Below are 20,568 nucleotides of genomic sequence, written 5' to 3' on the forward strand. Positions count from 1 at the left end.
GGCCAGGTTGGATGGGGCCCTGGGCAGCCTGGTCTAGCATTAAATGGGGAGGTTGGTGGCCCTGCATGTGGCAGCAGGTTGGAGATTCATGGTCCTTGAGATCCCTTCCAATCCAGGCCACTTGGTGATTATGTAATGACCCATCATAAACATGCAAGAAATGGTAGGCTTTAAAAAAATGTCACCACATCTCTACCAGCAAACTTGCCTCTCGTATTACTGTTACAATATAGGTATCATAGCTGCTTCATCTCTACAGGTAATGAAGTGACTTAGCTTCCTCATTACAAAGACTCTCCTTGGTTCAGAGATACAGTTCTGTTCTCTAAACAAATTGCAGGGCAGGGGTAAACACCAACAAACACGAGCAAGCTTAATAATATTGTTACAATTAGTATCAATGCCAGTAGATATTTCTGATGTATTCCTGTTTATTTATAAACAAACATACAACTTTTTTTTTTTTTCCTTTCAACTATAAAGAATCAAGCAATAAGAAATAATTTATTTGCTTTTAGCTTATGATATGAGTGAAAAATGATGTAGTTGTAGGAAACAATGCTATGATGATGGTTATTCTCAATCATAAGGAGATTTGGATGACCATTTTTCTCTGTTTTTGAAAAACTTCGACATTCATCAGATCTCAATGTCTCTTTGCATACTGCAAACCACTTTAGTGCTGCAGATCCTAATAGTTTAACTGGCCCATTTAAAAACACTTTTTAGCACCGCTAATTGAGAGAGCTCAAACCTGACTCAAAAGGAGAGCTGTCTTGGTGAAGGCCATCTGTGCTTTGTGGTTCCTATTTGTAAGTGCTCTCTGCTGCAGTCACAGCCTTGACGGAGAGGCTGGTCCTTTCCAGGTTCTGGAAAGAACCTCAATGCATGAGGTTGTTACAATGAACTTGAGTTGTTGACCTTTTTACATTGATGTGTGCCATGAAGACAATGAAGTATCTTGAGCAGTCTGTTTGAGCCTGCACTGTAACATAAATAAACTCTCCTGTAGAACTGTAAAAATTGGTGCTCCAGACAGAGGGTATCTATATGTTCTCCCTCTCTCAGAGGGAGAAAAAAATGCTATTGTCTTCCTCCAGTCAAATCTGGAGGCTGTGTAGGATAAGAACTTTCTGAACATCATGTGTAAAATTGTAATGCCATTCCTGCTGTGAGCTTTTCAACCTCAAGCTGGTTAGCAGAGAAGTGGTAGGTGCTAGGTTTCAAATGAGCACAGCCACCCTCTTCTTAGTCACAGTACAACTAAAGCAGAGGTGGGAGTGCAGCAGAGGGGTGGCAGCAAACAGCACGGAAAATAAATGTGTGTTGTACCAACACTCTTATAATCATGGAACTGCAGTCTCAGTCTCTTAGTAAGAAATGCAAGTTGGCTGATGATCGCAATGCTCTGTGATACTGCTGTTTGAAATGCTTCTGATCCTCTCCTTTCCAATACAGGTTGTCTTTCTTTACGATTCACTTTCTTTCCCACAAAAGGTGCATCTCCAGTTTGAGTTGCTGCTGTCTATCACACAACGTTCTTCTCAGTGGCTTTGTTTATCTTGTGCCAAGATGAGGCACCGTGGTATTGCAGTGAGTTATATTCTGTGCAAAAGGGCTCTAGTGAAATAGATGCTAGTTCAGCTTTGCTTCAAAGAATGGAAAGACAAACTTAATATATCAAGGTGAATGTCTGGTCCTGCATTCATAGAAAGTGGAATTAATCATAATATGGAGGGCTGGAAAGCGTCTTCAAAGACCTCATCATTGATGGCACTCTCATAAGCAGGTGGTGGAGTGAGTGGTTCCAGTGGCTCATACCTATCTGCATTACCTTTCATTGCATTGGTGTCTGAAACAAAGCACTGCTGGCTTGGAGGCAGAACCAGTTGCAAGTGCATCCTGGGGTCTCTGTCTGTCTCGGAGATGCTCCTTGTGTTTGATGCCACTGAGACCCCAGGAATTACCACCGCAGTCTCTCCTTGGGCAGTTGATTCAATAACGACATTATAAGGAGGCGGTTCGCTCAGTGGTGAGGGCACTGAGCCTGGATTGGATGCTATTGTCCATATTGCTGGCACTGACATAGTCATCACCTCCTCATATGTAGGTGCTTCATAGGCAGCATTTATCCTATGCACAGAAGCAGAATGTCAGTTACTGTGGTCATTCATTTTAATTTTAATGCAGAGACATGTAGGTGGATAACACAGAATAGGGACCATGCTTCAATCAGTAGGTAGGACTGGGGCAGGATATCTCCTGTGGTATTACTGTATGTGATATTCTGCTATTGCACTTACTCACTATCCTGCCAGCTTAATGTCTTGCCTCCTGGTCTATTTGGCTCATTTGACCATTTTCCCACTGTCACCAGAAAAATTAAAAAAAAAAAACCCAACACCATTCAGTTCAGTATATTAGGCTTATCTTGATATCCACTTATTTAAAATGTATTACTAAGAATTGCTAATTACTAATTATTTATCTGAATAAAACAGAACCATGCTTTGTTTTTTTTTAATCTCTGTTGTAATACATTACCTCAATGTTCATAAATATTTAAGAAGATAGGTTCTTAAATAAGTTAAGACAAACATAAGTATTTTCACTCAATTTAAGAGAGGTCTGAAGAAAAAATGTCTGCAGAGAAAAGTGCTACTTTAGAAACTTTTTATCTTTTAGGTTGTATTTTTAAATAAGTAGGTAGGAGTTTTCTTCTAGTATGTTTTAAAGCTAGCAAAGCCAAAGATTCTTTCTCATATACTTTCTAAAAATAAACATGTAAGGACATTCCTGCACTCCTACAATACCCTGTATCTGATAACTGTAAGCAACTTATGGAGCTGGGTAATGATTGTCTGGATTATATGGCCAAGGAAGCAAATATACAGATAAACTGTTCAGCCACAGTAGGTGAATTGGGATAAAATTAATCATACTGAGTAACCTGCAAAAGAAGCCAAAAAGATGTGGAAGTATTCCGAGCCTCTCAAAGTCTGGGCCTACTAATGTCAAATGTTTTTTTTAAGACTGGAAACACACCCAGTTACAGGTTCTTTTTTAAAAGTTTACCAAGAATAGTTGCTCTAGAGATAAGGTTTAGAGAACTAAATCCACCTGAGATTCAGTATTACCTTGGCATTTTTTTCTTTTTCCTTGTCTGACTCATTGTTTGGCAGGACTCAGTTACTCAATGGAAGTTAAAACTGAGCCTGTTTTTTTAACCTTCATAATCTTGGAAATTGTTCGTAGATCATTATGAAGGGGGAAGAAAATAATATTGGACAAGATAAAAGAGATCTGTGGCACAGGTACTTGCAACCTGTGCTATATTAATACAGGAAAACCCTTTTGTCTTTTGGAATGTTTTTTTTTGTGTTTAATTTCCTAGGGGAAGGCTGGCAAAACAATACGTAAAATGGCCATCTTGAGGAGAGATAGTTAAAGTAAGAAGAAATAGTGCTTACCCCTCTTGGCTTTGACTGTTTGGAGGTAATTCATTTGTGTCATGTCGATGCTGATTCTTCAGGTAACACTCAACAAACACACACAGCAAATATCCAGTCAGGCACACTCCACCTACCCCTAGGAAGAAGTAGCCTACTGGATTAATGTTGGATGAAATGGCAAGCATGGTGACACCAATGAGAAGAGCAGCAGTGAAAAGAAGCAGCAGGGCTTGACGGATGTTCTTCCAGTGTGCTTCTAACCACATGGTATAGTGGATGGTGGTAGTAGGTGTTTGATAACAGATTAGGAGTTAAGGGGATAGACATCTGTGGAAGATTTTAAAAAGATAAGAATAAGCCACGAGTCTTTTTCAGCTTGAAACATGAGCGTGCAAACATGTTATCAGTATCATGACCAAAACACCATATATACACAAGTTCAGTCCATCAGGAGAACATGCAGCTATAGATATGCATAGTAAGCCTGGGAGATCTAAGCATAAATACATACTAGTGTAAATGTACTAGAGTATTTTATGAGAATGCTTCTTGAATTAATAGGAATGCTTGGACTTGCAGTTGCAAGACATAAAAGGCATAAATAGACCATCAGCACTTACTGGCAGGCTTATCTAAAATGTTATAGTTACCTATTCCAGAAGTCTAGGATGAAAACTTGAGGCTGTGCACTTTGCATAAAAGTGATAGACAAGTTTTATTCTAGCACATTAGTGAACATTCAGATACTAGTTCAGATCATGATAAAAAATGTATCCATATTAACGGAGCTCTCTACCCCAGTAAATTGTGTTCTATGTAGCATTATAAACTTCTGTGTAGCATTTTAGAATAATATCACATTAGGTTCTAGATGAAGCTGCTGTTTTTGCAAAATGCAGACATTTTAGTATAAGCCTGACTCTTCAATTCTTTTCTTTGATGTGCTTTTTGCACCACTCTATTCCTAAACACCAGTGCCCTTCCTGTCCTTAGTTCCAAACCCCGTTTCTCTGAAAAATAAAGCAGTTGCTCTGTACAATCAATGCGGAGCAAATACCAGGAATGTATGGTGTTCAAAAAATATTATGATTAATAAGTCATCTTGCATGTGTTTACACTAACATATATCCTACATATAAGCACATTCTTTCCAAACAGATTACTTTCTTGCTACCTTTTCTACTGTCATCTTTAAGAACACACTTACCTGAGGGAGGATTTGGTAGGCTGTAGCAGTCATGTTTTAACTTCTCTCTTCATCACAAGGGAATGTATGCAAGCTCTTCTGTCCCTGTTCCTTCCCCTTCTGTCCTTAGGACAGAACAGCAATAAAAACTCTCCCTTCCTCCTTCTGAGTTTTTCTTTAGGGAGATGAGGAAGATTTATGTTGAAAGTAAAAGCTGGAAGCTGGTGGACATTGGAAGGTACATATCATAGGAAGATTGTACGAGTTTTGTATAGGAACATAGAACCTCACTTTTCCAGATTCTGACTCAAAAACAATTTCTAGCTGATCACATACCTTCTACTCTTTTCCAGCCCTTCCAGATCTGTCCCACAAAAGCAGGAAATTCATTAGAAAAGAGGGCGGAGTGAACAGTGGGGGAGTGCTTACCTGTGTTTGGTCTGCTGTACTTTCATGAGAGAAACTCTGCCCTGAAATCTACATTCTCTACATGCAGCAGCAGGATCTTGGATCTCTGCCTCACAAAGCAGGAAGGACAGCAGGCCCAACCCACGTCACATGTCCCATATATAAATCTATTTACAAGTCCTGTAAAATGTAAATCTGTACATTTTTATATCCTAATTGAGCGCTGCATGTGAGATATTGTTTTATGACCTCTTTGATTTTACAAATGAAAGGAAAAAAAGGGTATAGGTTATTATGGTTATTACTTCACAGAAGGCTAGGTTAAAATCCTTTTTACTCCCAGGATATATCTGGGAATGGGGAATACTCATACTTACCAGAGCAGGTTCTGAATTACTTCTTGAAGTCTGTTATCATGTATACCTTAATTGTATGTCTGAAAAGCATTGGTAGTTTTCAAATACTAAATATAAATTACCTGTATGAGCTGACTGGTTTATCTGTAATATGAGTATGCTCTACTACTGATTGCTTATTAATTAATATTCATTGTTGGTCCTCCCAGTTCAAGAGGCAAATTGAACAGTTGGGTGTGAACTGTCAGGAAGATGATTTGAGTGTTGGAGAGCTCATCAGCTTAAGAAAGGTTAAGGAACTGAGTTTTATAGCCTAGAAAATAGGAAGCTTGGACGGGTTGGGAGTGTCTATTCAATGTTTACCAATACTTTGTAGGTAGTTGCAGAGAGGATGATGGTACTTGTCACAAGGATGAATGTTACAGGCAAGAGGCAATAGGGAAGAGGAGGAGTGTCTTCTGGATGTGAGAAAGAAAGTTTTCAATCTGAGAACAATTAAATGTTGCTGTTACTTGCCCAGGGAAGTGGTTGAATCATCTTGGCTGGAAGACTCACCTAAGTTCAAGGCCTTGCTTTCCGAGGGAGCTTGAGCCAGTGATCTTCCCTTCCAGCCTGGACTTGTTTATGTTTCTAAGTTTCTGATATTCTTTTCTCTTATAATTTGCATTTTGGTCGCTGACAGATAAAGGATTTTCAGCTCTCTCTGTTACCCATTCTTAACTTTTGAGAAAATTTCAGTGAAGATGCAAGGCTTAACAACCACACGAAGAGTAAGAAGTCAGGCTTCTGGTGTATGCGTGTCATTTTGCAAGATTATCATCTACATGGGAAAAACAGTTTCTTATAACTTTTTCTGTTTGCCTAATGGTGAGAACACCTTAACTGCTTATAAGGATTGGACATAATTGTTTTCGCAGTTTCTCTGTACAGAAAGCATGAATGAGTGGAATCTGATACCTGATCACTGACAACAACCTCTTTCTAACCAGGCAGCTTATAGGCTGGTAGTTGTAAAATTGTTCCTTGGAGAAAAATGATTTAAATTCTACCAGGTTGAGGACGAAATTAAAACACACTTCAAGAATGGCTAAACATTCTACTTGCTGAGCTATTAATAAAAAAGCCAGAAGAATTATTTTTAAAGAAAACATTTCCACTTTTTAAAGCAATGAGTTAAAGTGTGATTTGATGAGGCAGCTGAATAAAACTAGGTTACTAGGTTTTTTTTCCTCATTATTTATTTATTTATTTATATTATTTATTAGGTCATTTCTGTGGAAGATTGTAGCCCTTTCTCCTTTTGCCTTCCAGCTGTCAAAGCATGTCCTCCTTGCAGATATTCTAGCACCCAGCTGACCCTTTGCTGAGCCAGTTCTGCTGTCTAAGCTTTCCAAAAGGTATTTATGTTTTTCCAGAGTGTATTGTTTGCCTGTTTAGTGGACTGAATCTGATAAGCAAAGGATCATCTATCTAACTGGTAGATGCCCGTTCAAGGGAAGAAGTGCAAATGCATACGTGGAGTGGTGAAAGGGAAGGATAGGAGAGCAGAAATCTGTTCTAGGTCTGCAGTGTGTGCCATTTGGTCAGTCCAGCCCAAAACACTGAAGTAGAAGGAAGTTCTTTATTTGACTGAGTTAACACCAAAGCCCTGCAGAAAGCTGTAGAATCTAAGACTCACCTTGTCCTCAGCAAAACCTATTAATTATTTCAGGGGTTGGTAGCTCAGATCGAAGCCTTTAGGTAACTTCCAGCTCCAGTGTGGGCACTGAATATTGTTGAATCCTAATTTGAATTACTTATCCTTCTACAGTCTTCCTTCTGCAGAGAGCTCAGACACTGCAACCTTCAGCATGATCTGCTGCTGGGAGGAAGCATGTAGAAGCAGCTTTGGGGCAGGACCTTTTTGCGAAGTTATGAGAAAGTTACAAAGGTGAAAAAATCTTCATTATTCGATAGACAGCTACTTGTGATTGGAAATGTTCGATTTGTGGATAGGTAAAAAATAGTTTTTGCTGAAAATATTTGGAGTAATTTTGATTGGTGCGCCATCTTTTGAAGTATTTATAGACATAGTTATGAAATACCGTTGTGAAAAATGCTAAAAATGCTAAAATACCTGCTAAATGTAGGTATTTCTGTTACATTAGTTGTTACTTTTATTATTTCAGTTTATTTTGAGAGGTAACTTCTGTATCTGTACCTGTGGAATTTTATGGATAGTAGGCTGAATATCTAGGAATGATTTTATGCATTTGTAAAAAAAAATATCTGTGTAATGCATCTGTGAGTTAGTTAGTTCAACATTTCTATCAGTGTGATACAGACTGCTTTGTGAATCTAACACTACAAAGCCATGTGATCTTCTATGAACTAACAATATAATTTCTGGCAACACAGTGCTTCTTTTTGATGCCCTTTTGCATTTCACATTAACTTTTGAAATTTCTGTTTATCTGCCTTTTTGATTCTCTCATCAGTCTAGCTCAGACTGCCATACCTTACAGTATTTCAGTGTCTGTAATGAAGAAAAATCAATCATGTAGCCCATGAAGAAGTTCATGGCGATGCCAAGATTTAGAGAAGCCAAATTGGCTTGGAAAAGTCTTGAGAACTATTGCTATACAGTGTTTATGAAACAAGGCATAGAAGTCAAGTAGGGTGAACAAGGACATTTATACTGCCACCATAAACAATCTCCCTTTCATGTGCATTAGAGATACTTGTTAAAGAAAACTTTATATTCTCTATTGTTCAAGCGTGCTTTGGGAGATCAGATGGCATATTTCTTTAGTTAAGACCACAGAGTTTGTTCTTCAGTCATTCTACCAGTATCTCATTGTTGATCTTTGCTCATCATTCATTCTCTAAGAAGCACTTCACCTTTCACCTTTCCCCTGTTTCATCTCACTATCTATTCTACCTCCTGCTCAGACTGCTACTAATTAACTTAGTACCTGCAGTAACCTCTCTTATCAGGCAGGTATGCAGAGAAGCTTGTTTTATTCCCAAGGGCTTGTGACGTAGATACCATGGCACCATTAATCTCTCTGTAATCACCAAGTCTGTATCTTTTTCCTGAAGCAATATCTGAGATTCTGCGCAAGTACTGGGAACAAAGTGGTACTGAACCACCTTTGCCTACCTTGTCTACTTTTTCCTTTGACCTTCAGGTTCTGCTTAGTCACCTTTGTGAATCATGACTTCAGTTTTTCTGTTGAGACTTCTCCATGTCAGGAGAATGTATCTGTGGGACAGCCCTGACCTATGATGGGTGTGTTTCTGGTCACTCTCATATCTTGAGTACTAGGAAACAAAACCCTGACAAAGTCACACACTTGTGTTTGGATGTTCAAAAATGTGTATGATTTTGACAATTGCAGTTATACTTGAATGTTCCTGGCAGAATGAGCATTTGTTTCTTGAGAATTGGCAGATTATTTCTGTCTTCCTGCTTATTACAGTTCTTATCAAACAAAGGGTGAAATTCATTGTCACCATGGTCACTGTACGGTTTTAGTGGGCATGGCTGTCTTCTACCTGCAATGACTTCTTTCTATCAGTCAGGATAGAGATGTAAAGAAGAGCTGATATTGTGAGGGGAGCTTCTGCTGCTGCTGCTACTAGTTCCTCATCTGTCTCAGGGGTACCTGAAAATCTTAAATTTGCAGAGAATAAGTCAGAGAACTTAGTGTGCTGTGCAGGACTAGAAGATTTCTCTTTTCTGAAAGAGAGGAGTTGCATAAGAATTTTCAGGGCTGCCTACACCTTTAAAATTTCTATGTGTTTGAAATTAATGAAGAAGTCCCTCGTTTTCTGCTGTGAGAATGGTGGAAAAGTAACAAACATTTATCAAGGTTGTGATATTTCATTTTATCTCCTAAGACATCTGAAATTCATTTATGTCACATTTTTTATCTTTTTCCCTGAAAAAAAAAAAACCCAACCAAATAAACCCCAAAGAATATGAACTTCCTCTTTTTTTAAAAAAAAAAAAAAAGTTTATTTTATTTTATTTTTTTAATCTTTATTCTGCAGCCTCCATATGCCAGCAGCTTTAAACCTGAGATTTCATTAGCACTGGTAAAAATTTCTGCATCTGCTTTTGTTTAATGACAGAACCCAACCTGGTCTTCACTGTTTACTTTGTGGTGGAGGACTTTGTAGGATCTTTGTGCATGCAGTAGTTCTATTGCTGAAAGATGTTACTACATGTAAGATGTGAGTTGTCAGTATGCACTACTAGCTAGAATCTAAGAGTGTCTTCACCTTTTGTGCTATCTGAGAGCTCCAAACTTGGATCACAAAGAGGAGGAAAGAACATTACTGTGACTAAAGGCAAGGAGGAAAGATGTCAGTTAAAATCTGTCTTCTGGAATACTGAGAAAGACTGAAGTGGAATACCCAGTGTGAAAAGTAGTGAGAAAAAAGAAATAGTTTAAATGAAATTAGGAAATCAATTGAGAATAGTTAAAAGAACACAAGAAGATCACAGAATTACAGAATTGTAGGTGTTGGAAGGGGCCTCTGCAGATCATCAAGTCCAAGCTGCCTGCCAAAGCAGGGTCCCTACAGCAGGCTGCACAGGTGGGTGTCCAGACAGGTCTTGAATATCTCCAGAGAAGGAGACTCCACAACCTCCCTGGGCAGCCTGTTCCAGTGCTCTGTCACCCTCACTATGAAGAAGTTTCTTTGCATATTGGTGCAGAACTTCCTATGCTCTGGTTAATGGCTATTTCCCCACAGACCACTGAAAAGAGGTTGGCCATGTCCCTTTCTCTCCCGCACTCGAGATATTTATAAACATTAATAAGATCCTCTCTCGGTCTTCTTTTCTGAAAGCTGAACAAACCCAGGTCACCCAGTCTTTCCTCATAGGGGAGATGCTCCAGGCCCTTTATCATCTTTGTGGCCTTCTGCTGGACTTTCTCCAGGAGATCCCTGACTTTTTTTGTACCAGGGAGCCCAGAATCAGACACAGTATTCCAGGTGAGGCTTGATCAGGCCAGAGTAGAGGAGAAGGATCACCTCCCTTGGCCTGCTGGCCATGATCCTTTTAATGCACCCCAGGATCTCATTGGCCTTCTTGGCCACCAGAACACGCTGCCAGGTCCTTCTCATGTACTGACTTACTACAATTTATTAAGTGATGCGGGAAATAAGAGAGAATAAAGCTTCTACAGGCTGAGCAGCTTTATTATAGAACAGTGTTTGCCTTCCTTTTCTGCAAACATAAAGCCAAAGCAGATTATATGCAGTGAGAAAACTTAACGTAGTTGCTGCATGGTTCTTATGCCTTTGTCTGCTTCCTTGCTCCTAGTCTTATATTCTTGCTGCTTATGTTGCCAGTACGTAAGGTTGCCTTTCCAACATGCTCTGAATTGCTAAAAGGCAAAAAGCTAATCAAGTAAAAATAAAAAAGTGTGTGTTTTTTTTTTCCCATTGGATTAGGAGAACATGCAGAATACACTAATACAGCCAAAAGAGAGGACAAAGGCTAACAAATCAAGCGAGGAAGGCCAGAGAGAAGTAAGTTGTTGAGAAAAGAAATAAGAAAGAAAACAAATTCATAAAATATGTTTCAGTAAAGGCTGCTTTTGCTTCATTAGATATTCTTTATTCATAGCAACACTGGTTGTTTCATCACTTGCTTTAGCACTAATTTTCACCATGTTTTTCTCCAGCCGTGCTATAGAGGCAGCAGACCTGAGAGAGAGGAAGCTGGAAGCTTTGTTTTTTCTGCCTCTGGAAAAAATGGTTGTTACATTTCAGATTCACTTGTGCATTCACATGTCAGTGTAAGGGCATTTTCTTTATTACATCATTAAAGTAAGTAGACACCTGAGCTGAAAAGAATTTGGCTTTTATTTTGACATGGTTCAGCAAGATGTGAATTGTCAGTTTACTTGGTGGTAAGTGCAGGTTTTATCCAGCTCTGACATAAATTTTCTTTCCTAATGGATGTTGCAAAATTAGCAAGAGTACATCATAATTTCTGGTTTGTGCCATGACCATACTCTACAGTACTGTAGTTTGTATGGCATCTGAATTGTTATCCTGTGAAAACATTTTCACGTTTTCTTCTGGTAGGTCAAACAAGAGATGTAGGATCTAACTGAAAGTATGTTTCTAAGTGAAACAAAAGCAAAATGGATTTAATTGGAATCAAATTTCTAGTTCTGACAAACATCTTGGATGTGACTAAGCACATATGTTCCTTGCAGTCTCTTGGATAACAAATATTCTTAGGATGGGGACTGATTCTTATTTTATGCCTTGAGAATAGTGTCAAGACCAAGCTGTCATATGGCCTCTCAATGAAAAAGGAAGAATAAAAATATATGACTAAGCCACATAATTTCATAAAGCATCGAGTGCTGATGATGTAAGAAACCAGCACCATGTAAATCCCCCCTGCTGAATACATTTAAAAGTGAACTTCTGTACCTCAAGGTGTATTCCATGTTGGATTTCCCTGATATTTTTAAGGCACAGTAATTTGCAGCTGTTTCCAGCCAGCTCACGCACTGCAGTGGGTTGTACTGGTCACACAAATAAGCAGTTGCTCACACTTTTAAAGGGCCAGTTGCATCTTCCTCTTGTCCCAGAAACCTGCCAAAAGGTGGGGTTTCCTGCTTGGGAAGGGGGTTCTGGTCTGGCAGTGTCATGCCTTTAGGGATTCTGCAGCTTGAGGGGCCTGGCAGAGGTTGCTCCCTTCTACCCGTGGTTCTTCTGACTTCTTTAACCACTTTCACCCCTGTCAGAAAATAAAAAGTTCCCTCAAAGCTTCAGAGTTTCAGGCTTTTAGGAGATGTTTGCCAGCTGGTTCAGATTACCTGTGTAGATGAAAACTGGGAGCTGCATTATCCATAATTCTGAAAGGAAAAAAAAAGACCCTTAATTGTCAGATGACCTTTCTGTCTAGAAGAGAAAGTTCTAGCTCATACTGCATCCCTCCAGGCCTGACCTCTCTTCCTCCCCATCCAGTGTATCTTTCTAGCAGTCCTTCTGACAATTTGGAAGCTTGAAGGTACATGCATAGCACAAGAAGTTCAGATATGCACCCTGTCATTCTGTTTGGATTAGGCTGCTTATTCCCCAAACGTGAATACCATTTCATAGAATCATAGAATAGCTTGGGCTGGAAAGGACCTTTAAAGGTCATTTAGTTCTAATGCTCCTGCCATGGACAGGATTGTCACTCACTGGATCAGGCTGTCCAGGGCTCCATGCAACCTGACCTTGAATGCCTCTGGGGATGGGGCATCCATAGCTTCTCTGGGCAGCCTGTTCCACTGTTCCACCACCCTCTGAGAGAAAAGTTTCCTCCTAACATCTAATCAAAATCTCCACTCTTAGTTTAAACCATTCCCCTCTGTCCTATTACTATCTTCTTGTGTAAAAAGTCAGTCTTCTGTTTATAAGCTCACTTCAGATAGAGGAATGCCACAATGAGGTCTCCCTGGAGCCTTCTCCAAACTAAACAACAAGCCCAACTGCCCCAACTTTTCTTCATGGAAGAGGTTCTATGGCCCTCTGATCATCTTTGTGGCCTTCCCCTCTACCTGCTCCAACATGTTTCTGGTGTTGTAGACCGCATACCTGGATGCAGTAGTCTACCTAGGGGCCTCACAAGGGCAAAGCAAAAGGGGACAATCACCTCCCTCTCTCTGCTGGCCATGCCTCTTTTGATGCATCCCAGGATACAATTGGTCTTCTGGGCTGCAAGTCCATACCATTGGCTCATGTCCAGCTAAATTTCATTGCTGCAAACTGTTTAACTTGTTGACCTGACCAAGACAAGGATCATTCAGTCTATCCTCACTCTATAGACTTGCCTCTGCTGTAAAAAAAAAAAACTGTCAGTCCTGTTTTAACGTGATCCTGGCAATCCTTTCTCATTTCAGCCTTAATTCCACGTGCAATTTGCTGATACTGTCTTTTTATATCCACATGGTACTGCTTTTGAGGAACTTGTCTGATAGTCTAAAGAAAATTATTATTTATTAAGATAATTAAACTGAGTTATGAAGTTAGTTGTGTAATAAAGCATGGGAGCTAAGTCCTTTCTTTTAGATATGATTATTAAAAATATAATGCACTACTCTTGGCAAAATATGGACTTATGATTCATATCTTTTGTTTTCAATCTCCTTATCCTGTAGTTGAGCAGCAGATATATCTTCAGGACAAGGAATTCCTGGATGCCACTAACTTTCTCTGATTTTGAGAGATCTCTCATATGTGCCAAGAAAAATTACCTGCTGAATTATTAATAAATTTGATAACTTCTGGTAGAAACTGATGATGAAGAACTTCAACTTGATTCTAACTTGATACACCCAATAACTGCTGTTATTCTTAAGAAAATGAGCACAAAATTAGCTTCCTATGCGAAAAAAAACTCACTGATTTTTACAGGGCATTACTGTGGGTCTGGTGTTAGAAGTGCAGGGTGCAGTATGTGGGTTCACAGAGCTGTCCATGCTCCACCTAGGCAGTTTGGTCCCTTCGTCTAGGACCAATCCTCTCAGCTTCAGTGAGCAGCTGTACTTAGGTCTGCCTGTTCTGTCTTCAGTGATCTCTCATTTCAACTATGACAGCAGCAACCTGCTCAGTCTCCATTCATTTGCAGGTGGGGGCGGTGTAAGAGAAAGCAAGGGAGGGAGGGAGGGAGGGAGGAAGAGAGAGGGAGGATGCTGCAACCTATGTGAATAATTTATAGTGCAAGGAAAGGAGAGTTTACGTGGGAGCAGCTGGGTTCCCTGTCTCCATCCGCTTGCCAGCTGGGGATGAGAGAACCTTGCTCAGGTAGGGGATGAACAGCTTAGCTGCTTTTATTCTCTTCTTGCATATGATACCAATTAAATATATTTTGCATCTAGAAGGAATGGGTGTAAAAACAGCTGGAGGGGGGTAGTTTCAGATCTCTGTTGCTTGCTGTGCATTGTGTAATGGATGGATCTTGAGGCAGTTTAAGCCCCAGGAGGGAGAGCGTCTGCTTTTTAAACATTTAGGCATTGTGCTGTACCGCATTGTGCAGCGGGAGAGAGGCAAAGGGGAGGGAGGAGATAGGGAGAGCAGTTGTGCATGTAGGAAATTATATAAACTGAAGAAATGGAGGGGCATGAAAGAGGGTCTGTCAAGACTCAAAGAGATTCCGCTCTCGTTTTGTCAGCCTTTGGCATAGAATGATGAATCCAATCCTGGGTTGTGGGAGGTGCTGTCTGTTTATATCGAGTATGCTATTTAGAAGCTGTGCACATACATCTGTGAAAACATCTGGTGTGAAAACATATGTGTTTCTGTCTATGAACTTGAGATGACTGAATGTAATATTGTAGTAATAAATACAGGAAGAAAAAAAACAGAGTTTCTGCTCTGTATAGTTTACTATTGAAGAATATGCTGGTACTGCGTAGCTTCTGTGGAGCTTTTAATGTTCCTAGAATGACTCACATAATTGATAAAACTGCAGAGATCAGGTTCGATGTTACAGCTAATCCAGACTTTTCCTATGTGAGCAGGATGAAATGCTAGTGCAGTTATAAAAAAAGTCTGTTAATAAAAATGAGGAAAATATGTAGCAAAAGCTGTAGACGCTGGTTATTGAAATACGTATATTAACATACAAACAAAAAAACCCACATCAAAATTATAGAACGCAGAATGACTCATGCAAATTAGATAAATATATGTATTATGAGACTATAAATATGCAGAATTCGTGTAAGAATGCAACTATCAGTATGAACTGAGTCTACTTAATACAACTAAAAGCTTCTATTAGGTGATGCAGTTGTATCAGCTGCATAAACAGCAACAATTGTTAGCTTGATTGTAAGTTGAGGAATAGAAAGGGGTAAGAGGGCTTGTGATTTGCTTACACGTGAAAATGATTTATTCATGTGATTATTATTAAAGGATGCTCCTTAGAACAGCAATTAAAGCATATAATAACTGCTGATTTGCTCCCGGATTTTGAGGGCTCTGTACACAACTGCAGTTGTACAGGATATCAGGTAAACCTGTGAGGTAGTTAAGTGAAAACTGAGCCTAGAGTATTCAGCGTGTGAACAAAGTTAGTTTTAAGCTTCTGAAGGATGTCAGAAAGACCTGGGCCTCTCTGTGTACTTTGCTTTCACCATATCTAGTCTTGCTGTTGCTGCTGCTAGTGGCTATCAGGGAGGGCAGTAGTTAGTACTGGCAGCCTACACATGGAACTTATGTTTTCATCCTCAGTTTTTATTAGGAGCAGCAATCTAACCATGCCACAAGTAAATGTAGATTCTGTAAATACAGAATCTGTAAATACAGATTCTTGTATTTCTGGGGTTTCTGACTCTCAGATTTGAGCTCCGCCAGAGTGAATTGCTTACACATTACAGCATCCAGTTATTTCATATGAAGAATAATGTCAAATCTCTGTATTACTTGATACACATCAGCTCCTAAGACCAAAGGCTGGTGAGGTTGATATCCTGTTAGTGTTCCCTTGAAGCAAATAGGAAGTTGTGGAGGATTTTCATGTTGCTCACTTTTTCCACTGTATACAAAAAGGAACTTTGTGAATAGAACTTACCCTGCGGAAGAGTTGAATAAGGGATTCTTCAGGTGTCCCTGTTTAATACTGCTTGTTTTACAGTCTCTAACAACCTGGAGTCAGCCTCTTGGATTCAGCTGCCCTACAAGGGAGATATGGATCCCCTAGAAAGGTGGAATCTAGGTAGAATGATTTTCCACAGCAAAGGAAAGGCAGGAACCATCACTCCATCCTCTGTTTTCTTCTCTTTCTCCTTGCCTCCTCCTTCTTTTCTGTCTCTCTATGCCATGTCCATCTTCCCAGGAGCTTCCTGCCCCACGGCTGGGGCCTCGTCCCAGCTGTGAGGCGCTCTTTGCTGTCTCTCCTTTGAAGCCTGGCTTGGGAAGTCAAGGCAGGGAGGGAGCCCGTGCCCTTTTCCGTGCTGAGGTGGGAGGAGAGGAAGCTCCCGAGGAGGACGGAGGGGAGCTGCCTTAACCGTTGCGGCATGTTTTCCCGAAAGCACGCTTCTCCCGTCGGAGCCGACGGAGGGTACGTAGGACGGGCACTGAGGGCTCTGCCTCGGGCGGTTTGCACGGCGCCTTGCAGCCTGGGGACGGGGCGGGGGAACAGCTGAGAGGAGCTCGGGGTGTGAGGCTGGAATGGGCCCCTGCCCCGCCGTGGCTGTTTTGCAGTGGGAGCGGGTAGAAGAGCTCTTCTGAGGCGACCGAAAAGGAAGGGAGCTGATGAGGCGAGAAGTGCGTGTCGTGATCTGAGCTGGGAAGTGCAGGTTCGAAGCGAGCCCTTCTGTGAGCCGGGTGTGCGACTGCTATGGTGCCCTCGTGCCTGATGTCCTGTTGTGGCCCAGGGAAGGTGAGAGGGGGTTGGCCAAGGTGCTCCTGTTCATGAAAGGAAGCAGGGTGAGACTTTACTGCATAGATGAAAGGCTTTATTAAACACACTGAAGCCAATTTTTGTTTCTTTCAGAACAAATAATAGCATAGAATTTGTTGTTGATCTGGCTTAGCTATAATAGGTAGAAATTATTTTTGTAGATCTGTATGGGGATCCCAGGACTGAAATAGCAGGGGATGCTGCAAGACAGGAGCAAAGGGCATTAGCAGAGCTGTGTGTGTGGAGGTAGTAGCTTAGAAGTCTGCAGAGGTTCTGCTTGCACCATTTCAGAATTGAGAGTCCTTAGCAGTGGAATAGAATCAACGAGTCATTTGAGTTAGAAGAGACCTTTAAAAGTCATCTACTGTAACTCCCTTGCAATGAACACGGATGTCTACAGATCAGGTTACTCAGAGCCCTGTCCAACCTGACTTTGAATGTCTCCAGGGATGGGACATCCATCCACTGCTTCTCTGGGCAGTCAGTTCCAGTGCTTTACTACCCCTGTTGTAAAAAACTTTTTTCCTTATGTCCAGTTTGTATCTCCCCTTTTTGAGTTTGAAGCCCCAGCCCTCTCAGCATGTCCTTGTAGGGTAGGTGTTCCATCCTTTCATTTTGTGGCCCTCCTCTGGACATGCTCCAACAGGCCCGTGTTTGTCCTATACTGAGGGCTCCACATCTAGATACAGCACTCCAGGTGAGGTCTCATCAGCATAATACAGAGGGGCCAGATCACCTCCCTTGACCTGCTGACCACGGTTTTTTTGATGCAGCCCATGATATGGTTGGCTTTTGGAATACAAGGGCACATTACTGGCTCATGTCCAGTTTGCCATCCATCAGTACCCCAAAAACCTTTTTCAGCAGAGCTGTGCTGTCCCTTTCATGCCCCTAGTTGTATTGATACTTGGGATTACCGTGACCCAAGTGGAAGGCCTACTCTGAGTTTAGATACTTCCTTGAAATGTATGCATTGGTTGTTGTCACTAATAAAATCCTGTTCTAGTCTTCAGTCTATTCCATAGCCTCTGCTTCCCCTTCCTGCCTTTTCATAAAATTGAAGTTTCAGCAAAAATGCATTTCAATGTATATATTGTGTACTTATTTGCTCTCCCAACCTGCAGAATTTTCTTCTTTTTCAGAAACAGTGTTCTGCTGTCTGATAGTGGTATTTGTGCTTTATAATTACATATTCTGGAGACTACAGTGCAAGTAATTTATTCTCAATGTCCAAAATGTACTTGAACATTCAGGCGATAGTAACAATAGCCCTGAAGTTTTGAGATATTCTTTGAAAGGTAACATCAATTCTAAATCATTCTTGTGGATTTTTAAAGTTCCTCCATAAATTCCTGGGATATTTGGAGAATTGATAGCATCTCTAAGTGTATGGTAAGGCCTGTGATCGTGGCATCCACTTCATTTTGTCATTAGAACTGTGCAAGGATTGAATGGTAAGGAAGAGTTGCTCTGAGTAATGCTTCAGTCAGCCCAAAATATGGAGGTGAATTTGTGGCAGGAGAACAGAAGCAGGACTAACCTCACTGACCTCATACAAAATCTGCCAAATTTCTATGTTACAGATACATAATTTACTCATTACTGAATGATTCAGGAATCAAAACAGTGCCATGCAAAAGAAAAACACTATAGCATCTAGCAAGGCTCCTTGGCATCCATTTGTGTATAAGATCTACTGTTAGATTTCTCTGGACATGACTGGTTTCTGAAAATGAGAAATTTTCAGATTTAGCTCTTATTTTTTAGGTATTACAGAACAGAGCCTTCAGTTTTCCAAAACAAGTAATGAAAATGTTACATATACTGCCTTGGACATGTATTTTGTTAGTCCCAGGTACACTCTAACTGTATGAGTAGAAGTGATAAATAAAGCACATGCATATGTAATATTAATATTTAATACATTTGTCATCTAACTAACACCTTACAGTATTTATTTGAGTACATTGAGGCTAACTTCTCAGTCTTTCCTCCCATATGAATTTAATCTTTAGATGTATAACATAGCTCTCTCATTTTGGTGTTAGGAAAAAAATGCGGGATGGAAGGTTTGCATTACTCTGTATAGATCAAGACTATATATGAGTACATGACACAAGTAGCCTTCCAAAATATATTGTCAGAGAATTGTCAGAGAATTGATGAGCATAAAGATACTTGGAGCTTGTAATGAGAGCATAACTTCGTAATTACATAAAGAAGTAGTTCTTACATACAGTAGGGAGTACAGACGCTTGGTTCAAGGCAAGAGTCTTTGCCACTTCCAGATACTGATCTCTTAACAGTAGTAAGGATCATGCATCTAAGACTTGGGGAATAACAATTCATGATCATGATGCAATTCATGATGTGATTACATAACAAACATTTCTGTGATTGAGTTACAAAGTGCTTTGGTCTTGTATTGCATTAGAAACCTAGGGTTTGTTTCCAGCCACATCTGTGCTAACTTCAGTTTGCCTTTTTTTGCTGATTTATTCAGGAACTTTGCAGATTATAAGTAAACTGACAGGGAATGATAGCATCTCCTAGACAAGAAATGGTCTGGAAAGAAGCTAAAAACAGCAGAAGGCAAGGAAAGCGTCACTGGCAAGTGCTTGTGTCTTGTGTTTGACAAGACTTAGAAGTTTTTATTTTTCCTTTTGTCTCTCGCAGGAGGTCTGAGGAGGGAGTATGCTGTGTCAGTAATGTTATAGACTCTCCTATCCAAAGCATTCCATCTACTCTTGCTTTTGCTGCTCCCAACAAGGTAAAGGCAGTTTACATTCCTTTGTCTCAGGGTTGGAATGTGCATTGGACTGCTGAGCAGAAGAAATGACAGAAGGCAAGCTTGTGTGCATGCTTGTGTTACACCTATAATTGTCCACTTCTGTATAAAAATCCTAAACTTGTTTGTTTAATCACTTTTTATTGTATATTGCATATTGTATCAGGCTTGTAGCTTAACCCATTCACAAATATGAATTCCTGACTCCTGTACTATCAGGTTGCAGGTCAAACTTTTGCAACGTAAGCTGAAAACTATTTAGAGTTGTATTGTCCTTGCTATCAGTAAAGGAAGAAAGATTCCTTCTTGTCTTCAGTAAGAAAATAAATAGTTTTTGTATGTAAACATGGAAAGAGATGCTGGGTTAGTATCTGTTTTACCACAGAAGATAACCTTAACTTTTGCAAGTGTTAAATTATTTTCTCTGTTGTCCTTTTTTTTTTTTCTTTCCCTACAGACTGTGGACTTGTTTGAGATGATTGAAAAAATGCAGGTAATGAGAAATTATTCTGTCAGACTTCGAACACTTTTTTTTTTAGCCAAAGAAATCATCTGCTGCTCTTTGTCTTGTCATTTCAATCCCAACAACCTTCAATTTAGACTTGAAGAATATCTGGTTTTCTAGGTCCAAGCTTCTATATGAAGTCTCAAAACTGTTTTCCTGTGTTCCATTTCTAGAACTTGCATGAGCTATACACAAATTGTTCTATTCTTTTCAGAATTATGATTTTGAGAGAAAATTGAAGTTGCATAAAGGGATTTCTGGCACAGTCTTCAAAATCTTCAAGAAACTTTCTGCTGGGTAGCAGATGCTAATGATAGGTGATTAATAGGACATCTACATGTATTAACGTAACTGCAGTTAGCAAGGTCAGCTTTAACTTGCAGAAGCAAGGAAGACTCAGGCTTAATTCTTTTATTAAAAAATGTGCGTCCAGATGTATACACTACAATGTTAAATGAAAAAA

The 20,568-nt window shown here is 40.0% G+C and overlaps 2 protein-coding genes across 16 annotated transcripts in view; one reads left to right on the forward strand and one right to left on the reverse strand.

The window, feature by feature from the left end:
* Positions 1–20,568, forward strand: part of LOC116239947 (rap1 GTPase-activating protein 1-like) — a 56,191-nt gene that overhangs the window by 724 nt on the left and 34,899 nt on the right. For 11 of the 15 annotated variants that reach the window (XR_016470665.1, XR_016470626.1, XR_016470649.1 and 8 more), the window contains exons 2-5: positions 6,714–6,799; positions 7,213–7,332; positions 19,489–19,582; positions 20,058–20,093. Coding sequence is in view for 12 of the 15 variants with exons in the window: in XM_090149407.1 (XP_090005533.1) it covers positions 7,253–7,332; positions 19,489–19,582; positions 20,058–20,093 (210 nt within the window). In the remaining 3 variants the exon portion in view is untranslated. Of the gene's footprint in view, positions 1–6,713; positions 6,800–7,212; positions 7,333–19,488; positions 19,658–20,057; positions 20,094–20,568 lie in introns of all 15 variants that reach the window. The other 4 variants (XM_090149380.1, XM_090149374.1, XM_090149416.1 and 1 more) reach the window with 4 other exon arrangements.
* TMEM139 (transmembrane protein 139) lies at positions 456–5,334 on the reverse strand. The gene is made up of 3 exons (XM_031610264.2): positions 4,660–5,334; positions 3,471–3,779; positions 456–2,133 (listed from the first exon to the last, which is right to left on the reverse strand). Exons 2-3 carry the CDS (start codon positions 3,716–3,718, stop codon positions 1,725–1,727), a joined length of 657 nt encoding a protein of 218 aa, XP_031466124.1. The 5' UTR covers positions 3,719–3,779; positions 4,660–5,334; the 3' UTR covers positions 456–1,724.

This window comes from Phasianus colchicus, chromosome 1, assembly GCF_987193195.1.
Source record: "Phasianus colchicus chromosome 1, bPhaCol1.hap1.1, whole genome shotgun sequence".
In the NCBI taxonomy this organism is placed as follows: Eukaryota; Metazoa; Chordata; class Aves; order Galliformes; family Phasianidae; genus Phasianus; species Phasianus colchicus.